At 45.0% G+C, this 16903-nt stretch overlaps 1 protein-coding gene across 1 annotated transcript in view; it reads right to left on the bottom strand.

Moving 5' to 3' along the window:
- The window catches only part of Ap4s1 (adaptor related protein complex 4 subunit sigma 1), a 48624-nt gene that overhangs the window by 9287 nt on the left and 22434 nt on the right, over window positions 1-16903 (bottom strand). The window contains exons 2-4 of the mRNA XM_059279441.1: window positions 11553-11760; window positions 7992-8078; window positions 5931-5999 (exon numbers count right to left, since the gene is read on the bottom strand). Coding sequence (XP_059135424.1) covers window positions 5931-5999; window positions 7992-8078; window positions 11553-11690 — 294 coding nt within the window. The 5' untranslated portion in view covers window positions 11691-11760. The remainder of the gene's footprint in view (window positions 1-5930; window positions 6000-7991; window positions 8079-11552; window positions 11761-16903) is intronic.

Raw genomic sequence — 16903 nt, 5'->3', positions numbered from 1 at the left:
CACTGACTTCTAGAAGTTTCTCTGAAGAAGACAGGAGAGTGACAGGATAGTCAGAGTTATCAATAGCAAATAATGACTCAAGAATCTACCAAGGGGGGGGTTAGTTAAGTAGATTATAACCATCAACAAATGTGGTGTAGATGACTAATTAATGCTAGTCAAGCTTGGGGGTGCTTCTCAGAGGTACAGTGCATACCTGACATTTTTTTTGTTTTTTTTTGTTTTTGTTTTTGTTTTTTCGAGACAGGGTTTCTCTGTGTAGCTTTGTGCCTCTCCTGGAACTCACTTGGTAGCCCAGGCTGGCCTCGAACTCACAGAGATCCGCCTGGCTCTGCCACCCGAGTGCTGGGATTAAAGGCGTGTGCCACCACCGCCCGGCCATACCTGGCATTTTTAATGCCCTACAAAAATTTAATAATATTGTCAGGCGGTGGTGGCACACACCTTTGATCCCAGCACTGGGGAGGCCACGGTAGATGAATCTCTGTGAGTTCATGGCCAGCCTGGTCTACAAAATGAGTTCCAGGACAGCCAGAGCTGTTAAATAGAGAAACCTTGTCTCGAAAAACAAAACAAAACAAAATAATAATAATAATAATAGTAATAATAATGGTAATAATAAATGTTTAAAAGTGGTATGTAGTTAGTCCTTTGTATTCATGGACTCCATATCCATTAATTCAGCCAAGCACTCTGTACAACACTTGAACAAACTGCTTGTACTGAACATACACATTTTTTACGCTGCCATGATTTCTTAGGTGTAACTACTCATATAGCATTTACTCTGTGCTAGGTGCTACCAATAACTTCGATGAGTTAGAGTTAATGGGAGTGTGTATGTAGGCTACATGTAAATACCAACCACTGTACATAAGGACTTAAACCTCCAGGGATTTGGTACCCCCAAGGGTGTGGTGGGGCCTAGAACCCATCTCCCAGCACCGTCAGTGACATCCTAGGGGCAGATGGATAGAGAGTTGTCAAGTTCCCAAGTTACAGGTGGCGAGTTAAGTCTGAAAACATCCTGTTCGAAGAGCACTTTCAGGTGCACAGTTCACACTGTCACCTGGCTTAAGTTAAACTGAAGTGAGGGTATGGAAACTTCTGACCTGCATGCCTGCCCACTTCTGACATGCAGCCACACGGAGGATCGTTGTTCAGAGTGAGGGACTCTTGGTTACTTTTCTTGTTACAGGTCACCCACAGAGCCCATGTTAGGCTCCACTCTGGGGTGTGCATATGTGTCTTAGCAAATGCAGGGTGCCACAGATCCACCCTGTTTTTCCTGCTTATCTGTACTTATGTTTGTCAATAAAATGGTTATGCAGAGGGAACAGGAAGTGGAAATAAGATCATACGGGACAGGGTGGGGCAGGAAGCCCAGCTGCCTTTCTCACTGGGAACCTCCGGAAACGAACTAGTTTGGCTTTTGGTTTTGGAAATATGATGCCGAGACACTTTTCTCAGTGCAACAGCATGGAAAACATTTGCGGATTTAAGATGGTGAAACTCTCTAGGATAAAAATAGCTCAGAAAAAAAATGCTTATAACTTACAAAGCTAAAAATAAATCTTAGCTGACAGGGCCCCCTGGGTGAGCGTCGGGTCCTCTTTTCTTCCCCACGGTCTCCCTCTCGCCACCTTCCTGCTCTGATTGGATCCTGAATGGGGTCATCCCGGTCCAGCACAAGCCCTGCACTGTCACCTGGAGTAAGTTAAATTTGAACCTTGACTTTTGTGGTTTATGCAGTCCCCGGCTCTCTCCCTAAAATTACAGCTATAATTTGGCATCTGCTGTATATTTTCAGTAACTGGATATAACAATAACTTGAAAATCTTGCAACAGTGTCTGGGTGGGCCTCCTTTTTTTCTTCCTGCTTTAAGACATTTTGGAAATTATATGCTTCCTGGGTAGTGGGCACCTGAAGGTGGCTTCCTGGGGCACCACAGACCCTGCCTTGCGACCTGTCTATTCTAACACAAGAGTGGTCTCCTTGAGGAGCAGGTGCCAAGGCTGTGCTGGTATGTGGCCACCACCAGCCAAATGTGGGATTTACAATGAAGCTCCTTACAATTCAATGGTGTTTTGATTTCTTGGTCACTCTAAGCACACTGCGCATGTTCAGAGCTGCCCACAGCAGACTGACAGCGTTTTTAGTACTATGGAAGGGTTATAGACATTGCTTACCTATGCCGCTCTAGCTATACAATCAACACGGACATAGATTTAAGACCAGTCAGTCTCCTGTCCTCTATCCCTGAATGTCCAGTCTCAGGAAATCATGTGATCTCTTCTCCACTCTCAGCCCTGGAAGGCACCCATCCAGGCATTAAGGTAACAGCTCCCAAACTTCAGCATGTATCAGAATCACTGGAAGGCTTGCTAACAGGCTGACAGGACACAGGCAGAGATTCTGATCCTGTGGCATGGGGCAGGATCCAGAGTTTGGATTTCTAGAAAATTCGAAGTTTAGACTGCTGGTCAAGGTGCCGGACTCCGGGGCCCACTGCACGGAGTCAATGAGAACTTGCTGGTTCCCCATAAGGAGCTGCTAAAATTCACCTCATGTCACAGAAATTAAAGACGTAATTTCCTTGCTCTTTTTGAGACAAGGTCATGTGTCATCTAGGTTGGCTTCTAACCCTCCATGTAATCAAGAAAGACCTTGAACTCCCAATCCTCTTGCCTCTCTCTGCCGCTCACATGTTGGGTACTACAGAACCACTGTATCTCAGAACACACAGCTTCTAAACCCGAGTTTTGCCTTGTTGGTAGTAACACACCCAGAATTGCTAATTACGGAGCAGCATCCACTTGCCGGGAAGTGCAGCGTGCAACAGTTCCTGCCTAATATTTTTATATAAAGGCAGAATGAAATAAAGTTGGAAAACGGTAAGTTAGGATGTAGCTCAGCTGGTAGAGTGTCTCCTCAGCATGCTCAAAGCCCTAGGTTCAACTCTCGGTGCTGCACAGACTGTGTGTGGCAGCGCTCATCTATAATCCCAGGACTAGGGCCGCAGAGGCCAGAGGACCACATCCGAAGCTCCAGGTCACCTGGGATACAAGCAGCACTGTAATTGGTGCTGGTCATAACAACCGTCTTCACTGATTCTTGTCTCAAAGACTTACTATAGAGTTACGTTAATCGGGTAGTATGGTACTAGCAATGCTATGCTCAAAGGCATAGAAATCAGAGTCCAGAAATAAACTTTTGCACTCTATTTAATTAGAAGAATTTTCTTTTTGTTTGCTGAGATGGGGTCTCATGTCACCCAAGCTGGCTCTGAACTTGATATGGAGCTGATAGCCTTGACTCCTGGTCTTCCAGCTTCACCACACAGTGCAACAGGCCTGCCCCTGCCTCCCGCGTGCTGGGATTAAAGGGGTGCACCACCACCGCCTGGCCGGAAATGATTCTTTTTTTTTTTTTTTGTTGGTTTTTCGAGACAGGGTTTCTCTGTGTAGCTTTGTGCCTTTCCTGGAACTCACTCTGTAGACCAGGCTGGCCTCGAACTCACAGAGATCCGCCTGGCTCTGCCTCCCGAGTGCTGGGATTAAAGGGGTGCGCCACCACCGCCTGGCCGGAAATGATTCTTAAAAGTAAAAAGGGTTCTGTTTTCTTAGGAAGGGAAGCAGAGGGGATATAAAAACAAGAAGTTGGAGGGAAAATGTCCTGACGGACAGCAACATGCATGGAGGGACTGAGTCTTCTGAGAGTGGGTTGTGCTGCTTAGGCTTCCGTCAACCTGACACAAGCTAGAATTGTCTGGGAAGAGGACCTTTAATTGAGAAAATGTGTCCATTATCAGCAAGCCTTTGGTAAATTTTCTTGATTGATGATTGATTCCAAGTGCCCTGCCCAGAGGGGTGTGTGTGTGTGTGTGTGTGTGTGTGTGTGTGTGTACATGTGCACACCATCCTTATGGTTCTGGGAACTATAAGAAAGCAAGCCGCTCTGGGGAGTCGACAGCGGTCAGGCATCATGGCAAGAGTGAAGATCCATCCAAAGTGGTAATGAAGATGAGAAAATCATCCAAGAACTAACTTTCCAAGGTCTGAAGACAGAATAGCAAAAGTCACCTGCAGGAGGTACTGAGGCTTGGCAGTCACTGAGGAGGACGCTGACCAGAGGATTTGGAGTGACAGTCTAGCTCTTAAGTTACAAGGCCTTTCTGATGTGAAAGATAGAGAAAGATATGAGGAGCGTGGTTTGTGTGTCACAGAAGCCCATGTTTGGAAATTGCCAACAAACAAATCCAAAATCATTTCAGATGGTGACAGGAGATTTGAAGAAAAGTAACTAACGTGAGTGTGCTGGTAATCTGGACACAAGCTGGAATGAGTTGAGAAGAGGAATCCACAATGAGAATTGCCTCTATCAGATTGTCTTCTGGACGAGTCTGTGGGACCTTTACTTGATTAATTATTGTTGGGGTGAAGGCCCAACCCACTCTGGGTGGTGGTACACCTGAGAAAATAGTCCTGGTCTTTATAAAGAAGCAAATTTAGTGAGCCGTGAAGAACAAGCCAGTAAGCAGCATTCTTCCATTCTTCCATGGCCTCTGTTTCAGTTCCTGCCTCTAAGGACCTGCCTTGGGTCCCTGTCCTGACTTCATGGCAGACAAAATAAACACTTTCTTTACCAAGTTGCTTTTGGTCAACATTTTAACCACACAGATAGAAACCAAGCTAGAACTGCTGTAAAGATGTTTGGACTGTGTAAAATGGATAAGAAACATTAATTTCAGATGAGAGAAGGCAGGGAAACCCTCACCGGAAAAGCAGTATATGAGTACAGAGCTGAAGGTGAGTAGGCAATCGGTGGAGGAATCACAGCAGAATATGCAAGACAGAGGACATAACAATCTTAACGGCTCAGAGGAGAACATATGTCTAAGGGACCACAAAGAGGACAGAATTAGTCCAGTGCAACCAAGCAGATGAAGAGATAAGAGGAACCAAGGTCACATAGCAACTTAAAGACTGTTGGGTAATTGTTTTTATGGTGATATGGAGAGAATTTAGAAGATCTGTTGTAAAAATAAGTTTATAATGCACTCTTCAGTTTGGTTAATCTTCAAGGAATATCGAGCGAGAGATATTGAGACCATGATTGGAAAAAGCACAGGGACAAATAGCCAAACTAGTGGAAATACATGAACTGTGAACCAATGGCTGAGGAGCCCCCATGGAACTGGACCAGGCCCTCTGGATAAGTGAGACAGTCGATTAGCTTGAACTGTTTGGAAGGCCCCCAGGCAGTGGGACCGGGACCTGTCCTTGGTGGCATGAGCCAGCTTTTTGGAGCCTGGGGCCTAAGCTGAGACACTTTGCTCAGCCTTGGTGTAGGGAGGAGGGGACTGGACCTGCCTCAACTGAATGTACCAGGCTGGGCTGACTCCCCAGGGGAGACCTTGCCTTTGAGAAGGTGTGAATGGGGGGTGGGTTGGGGGGAAGCCTGGGGTGTGGGAGGAGGGAGGACGGGGAAATCCATGGCTGATATGTGAAATCAAGTTAAATATAAAATAAAAATATATATATTAAAAAAAAAAAAAAGCAAGCCAAGGGGAGCAAGCCAGTCAGCAGCATTCCTCCATGGCCTCATGTTCAGTTCCTGCCTCTAGGATTCTGCCCCGAGTTCCTGTCCTGGCTTCCCTCAGCCATGCACTGTGACCCGAGAGCTGTAAGCTCCCCAGTTGCTTGGTGTTTGCCACAGCAACAGAAGCCGACTAAAATAGTCTTCATGAAGAGCTAATGCACATATGTATGGTTTGTAAAACCTGTGATGAGCAAGAGAGACAGCAAACAGGCACCAGGGATTTCAGCTTTTACATGTTAATTACACTAACACACAATACCGACACACATCCGCATGACTCGATTTCTAAAAAACTGGGTTAAAACCGTTTTCTAGTCATTAGACTTACCACTTGGCTGAAGTACTCGTCTAAAACTTCCACAAAATTGTGTATGAATTCATAAATAGCCATTTCATTCTGAAATAAAAGAAGGGTGTAATTACTTTCATCATATCCTCAGTCAAAACAAAACAAAACAAAACAAAACAAAAAACAAGCCCAGTGGGTTCTAGGGTTAGAGCACATGGTTCAGTATAGATTCAGAATAGATGTGTGAGCGAAGCGGCGTCCCAGTCACTGGTATGCAAAGGGCCCGTAGCTGCTCATGTAAAGATTTTACTGAGGCGAAGGAAGGATGGAGCTCAGTGGGTACAGCCCTTGCCTGGGATGCTGCCTCGCATGCATGAAGCCCTGGGCTTAGTCCCCAGCAGCACAGGAACTGGGTGTGGTGGTGCATGCCTGTAATCCCAGCAGCCTGGTCTACATGAGACATTGTCTCAAAATAGGAAAGGAAGGAAGAACAAAGAAACAAAAGTGAAGATGCTTTTGTTTGTTTGTTTGTTTTTCGAGACAGGGTTTCTCCGTGTAGTTTTGGAACCTGTCCTGGATCTTGCTCTGTAGACCAGGCTGGCCTCAAACTCACAGAGATTGGCCTGACTCTGCCTTCCCAGTGTTGGAATTAAAGACGTGCGCCACCATTGCCTGGAAAAGATGCTTATTAATGAATGAGATACAAGAAACCTTAACCACTAAGATGTGTATAGGCCAGGATGAATCTGGCCAAACTGAAATGTCAGAGCACAGATTAGAGGTGTGAGCTCCACTCCTTCACCGAGTGTCTGAAGCAATCTCCCAGCCCACTGAGACTTCAAAGGCTTTTAACTATGCACCCCTCATCTGTGGTCTCCATGGCCACAGGTGCTGGCCTCACTCCTTAACAAGGCGAGCCTCACCTGAGAGAGAAGCACAGCACAACCACGCTTATATTTTGCCGTGACTTCTGATATGTCAGTCATGTCTTTTTTCCACATGCGTGTACACATTTGGTATGTGTATGGGCACACCTGTGTGTGTATGTGGAGGCCCAGAGTTGACTTCTGATGTCTTCCTCAATTACTTTCCACTTATTTACTGAGGTAGCTCTTGAGCGCTAACATTACAGGCGGCCACTATGCCTGCCCGGGTTGTATGTGGGTTCTGGGGATCCACACCCCTGGTTTTCACACTTAGATGACAAGTCCTAGTCCCAGTTTGGTGCTATGACTGACAGGCACCTGTGATTGCGCAAGGTGCCCACGTGTAACAGGGCAGGAGGGGGGCAACAGTATGGCCTATGATAAAGAGGGAATTGTGGTTAGGCAGTTTGGAGGCTGAGCTGGGAAGCCTGCTTGAGCCTACAGGGATGACACCGGTCTGGGGAGCACAGCAGAGGCTGTCACAACAAAACAGAGCACAGAGTGGAACAAAATGACACACAATAAAGGGCCGGCAAGAGGGCTCAGCGGGGAAAGGCACCTGTCACCAAGCCCGGTGACCTGACTTTGCTCTCCAGGACCCACGTGAAGAAAGGAGAGTCAATTCCTGCAGGCTGCCCTCTGACCTCCACATGTATGCTGTGGTCCAAATAAATCAAATGGAATAAAACAGCTGGGTGTGGTGGCGCACACCTTCGAGCCCATCACTTGGGAGGCAGAGCCAGGCGGATCTCTAAGAGTTTGAGGCAGTTAGTGCTTCCTAAAGTTTCAGGTTATCCAAGGCTCACAGTGAGACGGACTTTAAATAGATAGACAGACAGACAGACAGATAGATAGATAGATAGATAGATAGATAGATAGATAGATAGATAGATAGAAACAAAATAAAAACTCAAACAAAAAACCGAAAGAAAACAAAAATAAACAACAAAAAAACCCACCCATAAAAAGGAAAGCATTTTGTAGTTTTATGCCTCTCTAATTGTAAGCTGGTCATCTAGTCCAAGAGAAACAGTGTTTCTCTTCCACCCAGCTCTCCAGCCTCAGTGAGGCCCAGATACTCTGGAAGAGGCTTACTAATCCTTGGGGAGCAAGCAGGAAGGAAACTTGAACTTTAGGAGAACGGAAATCTCACATCGTCCAGGGGCGATCTTACCTCAGTGTCGTTAACTCCGACCACAATGAAGAGAGCTGCATATTGCCGATAGATCAGTTTAAAATCCTTATATTCAATGAATGAGCACTAGATGAAACACAATTAGACATGAATGTCTGGTTGACAGAGGTTTCTTCACACAGCATGCAAAATTCCTAGGTGACAGTTTGAGTATCTGCCAACACACCCCCAGAAATTCAGACATCGAAATGCCAAACGGCCTTTGTTGGCTTCTGACAACATTCAGTGGTTACTCAAGAGCATCTTTAGGAGAAGAAGCAGTCTTGGAAGAAGACCCAAGTGATCACATGGGTTCCCCTTGTACTTTTTTTTTCTTCTTCTTTCATTTCTTGGCTCCCTGTGGTGCTCAGCCAGCAAAGCTAATGAACAATTAGCATTTGAAAGCGCTTTAATGTAAAGATGCAGGAACATGATGACAGTCTTCCTTCCACCTTTCCATGAATTCTTGGGAAGCAATTAGATCTGCTCAGTTCTGTACTGTTGAATAGTCATGGAGGAACCAGCTAAACGATCTGATCTCCTATCCCCCATCCATCATCTACCTATATGTAACTTCTTTTTCCTATTCACGGAAAGAACCAATGTGGATTATTTTATAAATTATGTAACGGTGGCCTTTGCACAGCAGATGCTAGACAAGATTTTCCATTGTAAATACTGTTTCTTATGAATTAATAACTAGCTTACTACCATGGACCTGTAGATAAAACAACTCCTTTCTCATTCATCTGTCTCCTTCAGCCTCTGTACAAAGGGTTATGGGAAGTCCCCAGGCAGATGGAAGGTTGAAGGCACAGTGGAAGGGTTCAGTGTCAAGGTGTGCTTGGCCACATGCGATCGAGCAAGAACTTAGTGGCTTTTTGCTGCAGGATATATTGCTCTTCGGCACCCAGTGTACCTGGGAATGAAGCTGCACGTTTTGACTATGGAAACCCCTCCATGGGGAGGGTTCTAGGCAGTCTATATAACAAGGAGGAATTTCAGGGTTTAATATAAAATTAGGATAGAGCCAAGCATGGTGGATCATGTTTTAATCCAAGGTTGAAACAAGGGTATCTCAAATTCATGGACAGCCCAGGCTCCAGAATGTGGACCTGCCTTAACTGAAAAAAGCAAATAAAAATAAATAATACAAAATAAAATAGACAGCCAAGTCAGGTGGCCAGTGAGCCAGCAGTGGGGAGGTGGAGGCAGGCACATGTTAAGTTCAGTTAGCTGGGGGTATAAAGCAAGACCTTGTCCCAAAAACAATAAACTAACTAGTAACTAGGACAGAGAGAGGCAGTAAGGGCCATGCTGTGGCTTCCAGCTCACTGGAGGGCCAGGGAGACGTTTGTCAGTTGGACCTTTCAAGGAAGCACACCTATCTGAAAGAACTGAAGATCTTCTGTGTTTTTTAAAATAGTTATTGGCTTCTACTATGTGTATTCCTGAATGTATGTATGTATGTGCATCACATGTGTGCAAGAGTCCTAAGAAACCAGAAGACAGCATTGGATCCCTGGGACTGGAGCTATGGATAGTTAGGAGCAACCATATGGGTGCTGGGACTCGAACCCTGGTCTTATGCATGAGCAGCAGTTGCTCTTAGCCATGAGCCATCTCTCCAGACTGTAGTTACTTGGTTTTGTTTTGGCACATGCTATAGCCTATGCTAGCCTTGTGCTTGTTCTGTAGCTCAACCTGGCTTTTATCTCACAATCCTCTCGAGTGCTGGGGTTACAGGCATAGGCCACCATGAATAGCTGAGGAACAGTTTTCAGTCTCTCAAGCATTTCTGATGTAACAAAACAAAAACCAAGCACATCTTTGGACAGAATTGTTACTCCCCACCCTCCCTACCCCGGAACTGAGGACCGAACCCAGGGCCTTGCACTTGCTACGCAAGGACTCTACCACTGAGCTAAATCCCCAACCCTTTGGACAGAATTAAACTAAGCTGATATTATGATACTCTGGTATCTGATGCCAAAAGTCCAGAAGTCCAGTGTTTTCTTTTCTTTCTTTCCTTTTTTTTTTTTTTTTTTGGTTGTTTTGAGACAGAGTTTCTCTATATAACCACTCTGGCTGTCCTGGAACTCACTCTGCAGACCAGGCTGGTCTCGAACTCACAGAGATTAACCTGCCTCTGCCTCCTAAGTGCTGGGATTAAAGGTGTGTGCCATCATTGCCTGGCTTCAGCGGTTTCTTTTTAAAATAAAAATAATTTTAGAGTACCCCCAAAATCCACCAGTATCTTTATTCCAAAGGGTGAATTTCTGTAGAAATGCTGTTTAAATTACGGCAGGCTTGTGGACTGTGGGGAGACTCCAACAGGCGTGTGTCTCTCATGTATTTCCCACATGTGATGAGAAACACAGTTCCTAGTTCCTATTTCCATCTGACGCCATCGGGCAGCGTGTGCCCACAGCAGGCCAAAGGAGTAACTCAAAGAGAAACTAGGAGAGATTGCAACCGGAAAACTGATTTTGAAGCCAAGGGAAACACACTTGTAACATGCAACTTGTGAGTGTTGATGCAACTTAGTATTTTATGACAGCTGATGCTCCCCACTGGCAGCCTCTCAAAGGGTAAGATGGAGAACTGAGAAGTAGTGGGTGATTCTGACTTTGGAACCGTTGTCCAATGCTTTCTAATGGAGTTGACAATTAGGACTTGTATTAAATAAATTCTCTAAGTTCTTTGCAAAAATGGACTCAGTTTTTTTTTTTTTTGTTTGTTTGTTTGGTTGTTTGTTTGGTTTTGTTTTTCTTTGTGTCGCCTTGGCTGTCCTAGAATTAGCTCTCTGCACTCAGTTCTTTGAAAGGGCTGCAGCGCAGCAGGCTGGGAGAGCGGGGAGAGCCACCGGGTGCCTACCCAGCACTTGAGGCCCCGGGTTGAAAGAGTTGAAACCACACCACAAAACCATCCCTTATTATGCAAATGAATGTATTTAGCCTCCAGGTTCTGGCAGGAGGAATAGATTTGTTATTTTGTATGAACTGTTAACTTCCATTTTCCTTATCTACATAATTAAAAAACGGGAGTTAAAACCAAGTTTGTTTCTAAATCGCTGGTTCTGGTATTACGTCGGTTGTATATTTACAAAAGACGGTCAGCAGAAAAGAATGATTATCCACACGGAAATCGTATTATTATTATCCTCTGGCACCATATGAGTCCTGAGTCTTCGCTGCCATGCCAGTCATCTGACCTTCCTGGTGTGGCTTACAGAAAGCCACCAGCCAGTCTCAGACACTGCCAAGAGGTCCAAGGGCTGAATTCATGAGAACAAAAAAAGAAGATTATGTCTACAAGCAGGAGTAAATTTAGCAGCCACTTCTATGATAGACTAAGCCACCATCCTAAATGAAAACCCAGGACTTTCCTGGCTTGCCTTTGCTATTGTCTCACAGGGATGGCACGAGTCACGCTTCCTCTTTCATCTACCTTTCTCTTTGGTCCCGTTTTCCCTGATAGCCTTTGAAGGGATACAGCGCAGAGAAGATCATGGCCCTTGAGAGTTGCCTACAGGGAGGACAAAAAGTGGCAGACACTTGCCTGTTCGCTGGATCGAGACAGACAGCTCTTGATGACCTCCGTTTCCAGAAGAGTCCGTTTATTGATCTCCACGTGCTCATAGTACTTAGACAGCCGGGTCTGGCCTTGTTTGTTCACCATAAGGAAAAACTTGATCATTTTCCCCCGCTGGCCAGTTTCTTTCCAAAGATAATTAAAAGTTACGGCAAGCGCTGTCTGCAGCTACAGCCTGGAGGATAAAGGAACAACAGAAGGCAAGATTATGTTTCTCAAAGTCTCACCTTAAGTTTGTTCCACAGAAGAGCCAGAGTAAAGAAATATTTGACACAAGCAGTATTCACTCCTAAGAACTCAATGAGGTTTAAAAATATAAGAACCATACACAGTAGCTGGGCGTGGTGGCCTTTAATCCCAGCACTTGGGAGGCAGAGTCAAGCGGATCTCGGTGAGTTCGAGGCCAGCCTGGGCTACAGATCGAGATCCAGGACAGGCACCAAAAAGCTACACAGAGAAACCCTGTCTCTAAAAACAAAACAAAACAAACAAACAAAAGAACCATACACAACTTCCATCGGTTACCACAAACAACTCTGAGCACACACAGTCCTTCCACTCATACTCAGTCAATTTGTTCATCAAATTTGACGGGGACCAAGTAGGTGCCAAGTGCCAGGATCATAAGGAATGAAGATGTGATCATTTTTGATTTTCTGGTTTTTCTGTCAGCAAACAAAGGTGCTAGACTGAGAAGCAAAGGGACAGATTGTAACTGAGACGGGGGCACTTCCAAGGATCCAGAGGGTCCATCACAGAGAATCAGGAAGGACATCCCAGAGAGGATGACCTAGAAGGAACTCTGTGGCAGGGAAATCAAGTGGTAAAGGCTCTGGTTGCAGGGTGGGGCACAAGAGTGGCTGGAGGGACTGGGGAGGTGGCTCAGCAGGTGGGAGCACTGGCTGCTCTTCAGAGGTCAGAGGTCAGTCCTCCACCCCCACATTAGACAGCTCACAGCCATCTGTAACTCCAGCTCCAGGGGATCTGACACCCTCTTGTGGCCTCTACAGGTATCTATACTCATGTACACATACCTGCAAGCAGATACATACATACACATAACTAAAAATAATAAAATAATTTAAAAAAAGAAAGAAAGAATGACTAGGGGCTGGAGAGCTGGCTCAGTGGTTAAGAGCACTGGTTGCTCTTCCAGAGGTCCTGAGTTCAATTCCCAGCAACCACATGGTGGCTCACAACCATCTATAATGGGATCCGATACCCTCTTCTGGCATGAAGTCGATAGAGCATTAATACACATAAAATAAATAAATCTTAAAAAATGGCTGTAGCTAGACTATAGATCTCTCTAAGAGTACAAAGACAGTTAATAAACTGTTTCCAAAAATGTACAAAGAGGTACATATGGGCTGGAGAGATGGCTCAGAGGTTAAGAGCACTGGCTGTTCTTCCATAGGTCCTGAGTTCAATTCCCAGCAACCACATGGTGGCTCACAACCATCTGTAATGAGGAGATCTGGTGCCCTCTTCTCGCCTGTAGGCAAACATGCAGGCAGAACACTGTATACATAATAAATAAATAAATCTTAAAAAACAAAAAAATCCAAAGAGGTACATATATTAATGTTATACAGCTTCAGCGCAGCCTAAGACTTCCCGGATACCTACCCAGTGGTCCAGGCTGAGAACCCTGAGTAGGACAAGGCCATTTGTAAGATCTCTTAAAAATAAATCAACTTAGCTGGACGGTGGTGGCGCCTGCCTTTAATTCCAGCACTCGGGAGGCAGAGCCAGGTGTATCACTGTGAGTTCGAGGCCCGCCTGATTGAGATCCAGGACAGGAACCAAAAAGCTACACAGAGAAACCCTGTCTCTAAAAACAAAATAAAACAAACAAACAAACAAACAAATGAACCATACACAACTTCCATCAGTTACCACAAACAACTCTGAGCACCCTGCCTCGAAAAGAAAACAAACAAACAAAACAAAACAAAACAAAACAAAACTAGCTCATGCCTGTCCTCTTAGCATTTGGGAGGCTGGGCAGACTGAATTGGAGGCCAGCCTGGGGGGCGGCTATGAAACCCTATTTCAACCCCACCCTGGGGGGGAGGAAGCAAAAAACCAAACGAGTCAGGAATGGTGATGTAGTCATGTGTCCCTGTGTATGAAAGGATGAGGGACAAGACAAGAAGAGTTCAAAGACAGCTTGCACCACAGAGCAGAGCACAGCCCTGTCGACAAACAAACAGATTTCCAAGATATTTTTCCCTGGAACGAGGTCTCACCACGTGGCTCAGGCTAGCTTTGAATTGACATCCTTCTGCCTCAGTGCTGAGTGCTGGGATTGCAGGTGTGTACCATATGATCTGTTCTTAAGGATGTTTATCTTCCCAGTCACTTTATTACTACTTGGTACATCACACTATATTATAGCCAGATGTATAGCTGAGGCAGGAGGATGGTGAGCTGAGGCCAGCCTGGCTACATAGTGAAACTCTATGTAAAACACAAAAACAAAACCAAGAAAATCCATTCTATTTGTATCTACAATAAATGAATGAAATGGTATACAATGTTGGGTGGTGGTGAACGCCTTTAATCCCAGCACTCGGGAGGTGGAGGCAGGAGGATCTCTTGAGTTTGAGGCCAGCCTGGTCTACAAAGTGAGTTCCAGGACAGCCAGAGCTACACAGAGAAACTCTGTCTTGGAAAACAAAACAAAATAAGAACCAAACAAACAAAAAGAAATGGTATAAAACAAACATGGCATATAGGTTAATCTCACTTACTTGTAAAAATCAATTTTGATATATACCTACCATTTGCAGACAAATATCAGCCGTCACTGTAGCAGCTGTAATTACAAAGCTCTGTTTCTCACTCTACTGCCAAAGAGACTGACAAGGAAGGACAAAGCAGGCAGGAGCATCACCCTGTGGTCCCTGAGCACTACCTTAGCGACAGCTGTTTGCCCAAACACCACGACTAAAGCAACCGGAGGAGAAAACTTACAACTTCCAGGTCACACTCCATCACTGGGAGATGGAGGGCAGGAACTGAAGCAGAGACGACGGAGGAGTGTTGCTAATGGGCATGCTCCCCCATGGGCATCCTCTAGCTTGGGCTGAGCATGGTGGCACACGCCTTTAATTCCAGAACTTGGGAGATAGAGGCAGGTGGATCTCTGTGAGTTCAAGACCAGCCTGATCTACACAGTGAGTTCCAAGAAAGGCGGGACTAGGTAGAGATTCCCAGTCTCAAACAAACAAACAAACAAACAAACAAAGACTCTACCTCATGTCAAGCTGACATAGAACTAGCTACAATAGAAGATGTTTGGTAAGGGTCATAAAAGATTTATAGAAGATTCCACAGGGAGGAGGACAAACAACTGAATTTGGCTCTGAGTGTAAAAGGTATCTTGTGAGGCATCCATGTCTGTTCGAGAGTAGAATTAAGTGCCTGTAAGATGACTCAGCATGTAAAGGTGGCTAAAGATGACCTAGTTAGATCCCTGGGACCAACAGGCTGGAAAGAGAATGATCTCTTGCACGCTGTTCTTGACTTCCACATGTACACTGTGCCATGATTGTGTGCTCACATGCACACCTAACTAAATAATGCAATACATTTTTTTTAAAGAGTGGAATTAAGATTCTACAACAGAGGCTGGAGAGGTGGCTTGTTATGATTGTATCATGAGTCCCCCAGAGACCACCAGGAGTCCCAGTTCCTATGCAAAAGTAAAGAACATTTGTTGAAAGCTCGAGCTTGGCCTTCCCGTCCATTATGACACGGCAATTGGATCAGGGAGAGTGTTGAGTTCAGTTATGGCAGGGTTTTTAAGGAGTAAAGGATGAAGGGTGAGGGAATTCCAGTTCAGATGGAAGTTGAACTCTTGATTAGGCAGGGGTGAGTTAACAAAAATCTTTCCAAAGAGGGATTGGTACTGGCATTGCTGCAAGAAAATTGGCCACCTATACACAAGTGATGTAAGCTGTCCTTTAAGTCTTAGAGTATTTAGCACTTGTCTCAATTCTGATTGGTCCCCTGCAGGGTTTGTGGCTTTTCCTGGTTATTGTACTGGTGATGCCTAGTCCCAGTGTTGTTAGTCTGCAGCCTCTCATGGCTGCACTAATGTTAAGTTAGGCCTTTTCATTACCCCCTCTACAAGTAAGTAGAGAGGACACAATCATGGGTTCTGTGGATCTGGGAGTTCTAGGGGATGATATTGAGACCGGAGGACCATGAGTTGGACTATGTTGACTCTCTCCTGAACAAAGGCCATCAGACTGTTAATCAAGCAGGGTCTTAAGGTCAGTAAGAGGATAAGGATTAGAAGTGGTCTGGCTAGTGCTGAGAGTAGGGTGGTTAGCTAAGGAGACCAATTAAAAAGACCCTCGTATCATCTAGACTGTTCCTGGATCCCCTGTATTTTGTGTTTAATATCTATTTTATGTTGAGGGGAGAGCTAGACCATCATATAGTACCCCTTTCCTGATTTAGGATCATATTATGAATGCATGGGGTCAACCCAATGTTGTGGGCCCATCATCCAGATGGGGCACTGTAATGAATTTCATTCTGCATGGTCAAGGTTTTACTTTTGCTGGACTATCTCAGAATGATTGACATGTACGCAGCAGGTTTCCCCCAAAGGGAATTTGCCTTTGACTTAGCACTTTCAGCCTATTAAGGGGACAGGGATGATGTATTCTCTTCTGTAGCTGCTTCCAGCTAAAATTGGGGTGTCGGTAGTCAGGGCCCAGAAAGGTTGAAAGGCTAGTCAAAGGCTGGGCAATGCGGCATTTATCAGGAGCATCTGATTAGCTATTCCTGGTAAAGGAACAGGGAGCAATCACATCAGCTGGACTGATTCACATCAGCTTTCAGCAAGTCCAGAGCTCAGCAGTTTGCAGTCCATAGGTGCTCCCTGGATGGTGTCTGTTAAATCTGCTGAGACAAATGTAGACTAAGGACAAAAGTTAAAAGCTTAAAAGAAAACCTTATATTTGGAACTTTTGTTTATCGGGAGTCCTGTGACAGGGGAATTTAAGCCTTATGATCTTTCTGACTCTTTGCAACAACTGTCTCAGGCTCAGTTTTATTATTTATTTATTTATTTATTTATTTATTTATTTATTTATTTATCTCGAGACAGGGTTTCTCTTTATAGTTTTGGTGCCTGTCCTGGATCTCACTCTGTAGACCAGGCTGTCCTTGAATTCACAGAGATCTGCCTGGCTCTGTCTCCTGAGTGCTGGGGTTAAAGGCATGCCCCACCTCAGGCTCAGTCTTTTTTTTTTTTTAAATGGCAAGGAATTTATTAGGGGATTAAAAACTCTCTACAG

The sequence above is a fragment of the Peromyscus eremicus genome, chromosome 14, assembly GCF_949786415.1.
Source record: "Peromyscus eremicus chromosome 14, PerEre_H2_v1, whole genome shotgun sequence".
NCBI classification, from domain to species: Eukaryota; Metazoa; Chordata; class Mammalia; order Rodentia; family Cricetidae; genus Peromyscus; species Peromyscus eremicus.
This window is presented reverse-complemented; position numbering and strand designations above follow the sequence as displayed.